The sequence below is a fragment of the Dendronephthya gigantea genome, unplaced genomic scaffold, assembly GCF_004324835.1.
Source record: "Dendronephthya gigantea isolate DGI-Jeju-01 unplaced genomic scaffold, DenGig_1.0 000197F, whole genome shotgun sequence".
In the NCBI taxonomy this organism is placed as follows: domain Eukaryota; kingdom Metazoa; phylum Cnidaria; class Anthozoa; order Malacalcyonacea; family Nephtheidae; genus Dendronephthya; species Dendronephthya gigantea.
The window spans coordinates 41125-46422 of NW_021163207.1; the positions used below are offsets into that span (position 1 = coordinate 41125).

At 38.6% G+C, this 5298-nt stretch overlaps 1 protein-coding gene across 1 annotated transcript; it reads left to right on the forward strand.

Moving 5' to 3' along the window:
• LOC114539259 lies at window positions 1-4723 on the forward strand. Its single transcript, XM_028559888.1, has 2 exons — window positions 1-3912; window positions 4026-4723. The coding sequence occupies exons 1-2, from the start codon at window positions 3249-3251 to the stop codon at window positions 4442-4444; spliced, it is 1083 nt and encodes a 360-aa protein (XP_028415689.1). The 5' UTR covers window positions 1-3248; the 3' UTR covers window positions 4445-4723.
• Window positions 4724-5298: the final 575 nt, after the last annotated feature.

Consider the following 5298-nt stretch of genomic DNA (forward strand, 5'->3'; position numbering starts at 1 on the left):
AATGTTGGAGTTCAGACGGACAATTGCTAGTATAGCTGATTTTAGTTTTACTAAATGAGAATGAAAACCTACGCAAAACCCCTCGCGCAGACCAGAAATCACATAGTTAACCTTAACTCAATCTGAATGACCAAGCAATTGGTAAACGAGTAGAGATGCTGGTGAACGAGGTAAACGAGTGAGGTAAACGAGTACGGTGCAGGGTCGACTGCGAAAGATCTTACAACGCATGCTGCTGAGACCTTATACAAAATCTTTCATAACGTACTAGACAAAGTGCTATGGTGACTAGTGTAAACGTTTACATCTGAAGCAGTGGTGAGCGTGGTCGGGATAGGGCCGGCGTCCATCACGAGGTGCAGGCGGGTCGTGGTCGATACGGCGATGGAACTGGCCGCTACCAGGGACGTTGAATACGTGGCGAAATCTACATCGTGACCGCGGAGAAATGCACGCCTCTTGATTCCACGATACACTGCAAAAAATCCTCGCGTAAAAATTACTCAAAATTTGAGTACGTAGTAAATGTGTTCACAGTGACGCACAATATTTGAGTAACATTACCGCAATTTCTTGAGTAAAATTTACTCAAAATTTAAGTAAAATGAACTGCGTTCACGGTGACACCTAAAACGTCCTTAAAATGTGTAATTTACTCAACTTGAGTAAAACATAAGCTCTATGCAATATATTTGAGTAAAATTGTGTAAAACAAACGTTTCACGCGGGGCAACGGAGTAAAATGTTACTCAAGTTTTCTAGGATCTGGTATTCTTGGTTTGCCTAATTCCTCTTTTGGGGTAGTAGAAACGATAACAAGACGAGTGCGACTTCACCAAGTTCTTCTATATAAAATACACACAAAAAATATATGAGTGAACTTCAGACGTTCTTCCCTTCCAAGAGCAAAATAGCGCAGGATATTCTTCCTTGATTTCTTTAATTGGTTTCTTTTCGTCACCAACTTTCGTCGATCGGGGAATGTCAACAGCATTCGTCTGGCAATTTTCGCCTTATCTGGTGTCCGTTTAAGAAATTCGCTCTTCAAAAAATTGCTTGTGGAGATTCATGAAGATTCATCTTCACCTTAAGGAAAGGCCGGTTCCCAGATCAAATCACCTCTTTTGATTTTCTTCAATAAACTTCCTGGCGATGTAGCACCCGTGGTTGCTGCAATTATTTTTAATTTCTGTACTTGCATTTCTGGGTTGTCTTTCATTCTTCTTTCGTTACGAAATTTGCGTAAAGCTGAGCAACCCAAGAATCCTTAGAAGCGAAGTTGAGCATTTTTTTACTATTTATAAGTAACAAATCCCCTGGGCTCAAGAACAAAGGTTCATAAATTAGGTAACAATTTTTCTTAATTTAGTTTCACATATCTATTTTAATACCAAAAATCCTTGGGCAAAACACCATCTATATAGTTTTCCCGTTTTAGACGGGGAACTTCATTAGTGTCAGTGACTGGACAGTTCTTGTTGGCACAAACTTCTGTCTCCTCACCGCCGTCTTCTTCTTTAATGTTGGGTAAAATTTCTAATGTTCTGCTTGTTTTTTTCGGAGGATTTTCTCCTTCTCTTACTTTTAGAAGACTTGCCCTTTAAGGAAAGATTCCGTAGCTCCTCTTCAAGTTTTTTTCCCTGCTTTAGCTCAAGACGTAAATTTCCGTAAATATGTAGCCACAAGAGGTGACAGGAATAGTTGCCAATTATTTTAAAACAGTAAAAAAAGTTTGAAAAGCTAATGGTCTACGGATGCTAGAGTTTTAGATACCCTGTCAGGAAGATTGTTGATACTAACTTCTACAATCTTCTCTTCTTCTACAATCTTCACCTTCTTTGCCATAAAGTTCATGCTGCAGGAAAGCCAATAATATTTGGAATACCAGTAGAATAATGATGACAGAATTCTGTAACAGAATTTCTCCAGGTAGATGGTTTGCCGACATAATAGTAGGAACAAAACCCACTATAACATGTATAAGCTTCAGCAGAGAACCTAGTTTCAAGTTGATTAGAAGAACCAGAGAAGAAAGAAGAAAGGCTCCTTACAACAGACATTATGTCTTTTACTAAATAATCGGAGCAAGTGTCAGCAAGAGATTGAGGCGGTGGTTCATCCAAAGAACATATACAAAGCTTTCCTAAACTGTAGAAACACCATTGTAGAAACACCATATTGTACTTTCCTGCCATATTGCCAACACCATCATAAGATTGCCCTCTGCAGTTGGCCATTGACAAACCAAGGTCAGCTACAGCCTTCAGTATCATATTCTTCAATGCCGCTCCACTGGTTCCAGCTTCACAATGGTAGAAACCAACAAACTCCTCTCGAATCTGTTGAGTTGAGTCGACAAATCGTAGGACTAAAGAGAGCTGCTCTTTGTTGGAGATATCAGCTGCCTCGTCTGCCACCACTGAGAACAGCATACTTTCTACAATTTCTGCTGAGATTTTTGAGGTAATGTAGCTGTCAACGGTGTTATAATCTTGTCTTTGATCTGCCACAATCGGTTCATTAGGCCAAAAATTGTGATAAGATAGGATTACTTTCAATGTTGCCAATGTTGTAGGGGAAGGTGGGGTTGACTGTTTAAGGTCTATCTTTAATTTCGTCGAGAATTTGCTTCACTCTTTTCTCTTGAAAAAATATTCATATTTACTTGCCTTATCCATTTCTTGGAAGAGTCGACGACTTACTACGCTTTTTGGTCGTACTCACTTGGAGTGTGTCTAAAAACCCCTTTGCGTCCCCATTCTAGTCCTGTAAACATCAACTATAACGTGGCCTTTTCGAGTTTGTTACAAGGTTTGGAAATTTTAATTTGAAAATTAAACGAGACTTACCTGTAAGTTTGATTTGAATTATATAACGTCATCAGTGTGGAACGAAGGAGTAACATGAGAAGCACGCGCTCTCTTTCCTAGCCATATTATAAAGACAGCCAACTCGCTTATTCTCACACGGAACGAGGAAGTATCGGGAGGGACAATCTCCACAATTAAGGGAGGACATGTTGTCACTACGGAGTACCATGAGAATTGAAAGATGCGAAATCAAAGTGAACCCGAACCATCTCAGTGTTTGATACACCGTCTTAATAGTTTATTAGCGACCTTAAGATTAGACGACGGATAATAGACGACGGTTGTTACGGACTGGATCTAGCCTTACCGTCGTCGTCTGAGGGCGGGAAATTTAAGATTAAAAAATAAACAGACGACGGGGAATTCACAAAAATCGAAATGACAACTTTCAAAAAGACCAGAAAATTTTTAGTTGAAAGCTATTTTGATACCATTATCGACGACGAAGAGTTTGTGTTGTTGTATGATAGTAATTTTTCCAAAAATCCAGCGTTTCCTTACCAAGAATACGGCAGATTTTGTCTGGAAAAGTTGGAAAACACTGAATGCGAAGCTGAGCTGCGATTCAGAAAAAATGATATACCTGAGCTTGCTGAAGCTCTTGGTATACCTGAATATTTTAAATGTCCTCAAGGAACGAAGGCAGATGGTCTTGAAGGATTATGTGCTGTTCTGAAACGCTTTGCCTATCCTTGCAGATACTCGGACATGATACCACTGTTTGGCAGGGCAGTTCCTGAACTGAGCATGATCACAAATGTAGTTGTAGACTACATTTATGATCACCACGGCCACCGAGTTTCTCACTGGAATGAAATGCTTTTCAGCCCTGATAATCTAAAAGATTATGCTAGTTCTATTTTTTTAAAAGGAGCTGCACTCAATAACTGTGTTGGGTTTATTGATGGAACTGTCCGAGCAATTTGTCGGCCAGGGAAACTGCAAAGAGCTGTCTACAATGGTCACAAACGTGTCCATGCTATTAAATTTCAATCTGTTGCTCTGCCAAATGGAATGATTGGTCATTTGTATGGACCTATGGGTGAGTAGGTTTTGAGCAGTTTTTTTGTTTATTTTTAAAGATCAATTTAGCATGGTTTATTCTTGGGTTAACTATGTATATACATGATGGTGCATTATTTCTAATTTGTTCAGAGGGAAGAAGGCACGACTCTTTTATGCTTGCACAATCTGGTCTACTAAACCAACTTCAAACATTTTGCTTTACTGAAGAAGGCCAACCTCTATGTCTATATGGAGACCCAGCTTACCCATTAAGGGTACACCTGCAGGCTCCATTCAGAAATGCTGTTTTAACTCAGCCGATGAAAGAATTCAACAAATCTATGAGCAAAGTTCGCATAGCAGTTGAATGGCTTTTTGGAGACATCGTGAACTATTTTAAATTCATGGATTTTAAAAAGAATTTAAAAATTGGCCTGAGCTGTGTTGGGAAAATGTATATTGTTTGTGCAATACTACGCAATGCATTAACTTGCCTCTATGGAAATCAAACCTCAGAGTATTTTGGTCTAAGCCCTCCCACTCTACAAGAGTATTTTGGGAACTATTGACTAAAGACATTGTAGATAAAACATTTATTGCACACTCTGTAAAGTACAGTACAATATTAAAACCATATAACCTTAAACGTTTAGTTATCTCAAGACTTCATAGAATAACAAAACAATGTTCACTGTTTTTTTTAAATACTATGTAAAAACTAACAGTTTTTAGAAACTATATTTCAATATAGTCCAAGCTAAAATGGAATATGAACACTTTATATATATAATAGTTTGTCATAGCTTACTTTCTATGGCTCAGCTGTGTTAACAAAGTCAGAATAAGATCATTTTGTTGCTTTTGTTGTTGTTGTTGGATTTGTTGTTGATTCATCATCATTTGCATGAGTTCATCATGTTTCTTGCTATCAGCTTCCAGCCTCCGTTTCTGCAAATCTACTCTTCTTTTTTCCACTCATTCATTACAGCAGATTTTTCCCTCAAATAATTAACTGCATCACTGCCGTTTGATCGCCTTTTTACTGGTTTATTGGCTTTATTATCAACGAGTTTTCGTTTTTGAGTTTCACCCAACGTCTCCATGGCCATTAATCGAATCGATTCAGCATCTTCTCGATCTTTATTTTCTTTTTGCAATTTTTGCTCAGTAACATCCTGCTGATTTTGATCTGCTGCATCTTCAACTTCTACGATATCCTCAAGGGCCTTATCGATTTCACTAACGTCATCAATTTCGATGCCACTGGCCGATTCTTCGTCCTTCGTTTTCTTTCGAAATTCTCTTGCAAGTAAGTTGTATCTTTCTCTCACAGACCTTTGGTTGACTCGGAACGATACGTGCTGAACGCTGTTGAGATTTTGTGCAATCTCATTCCATTTAGTGCCCCTCTGTACTGTCCTTC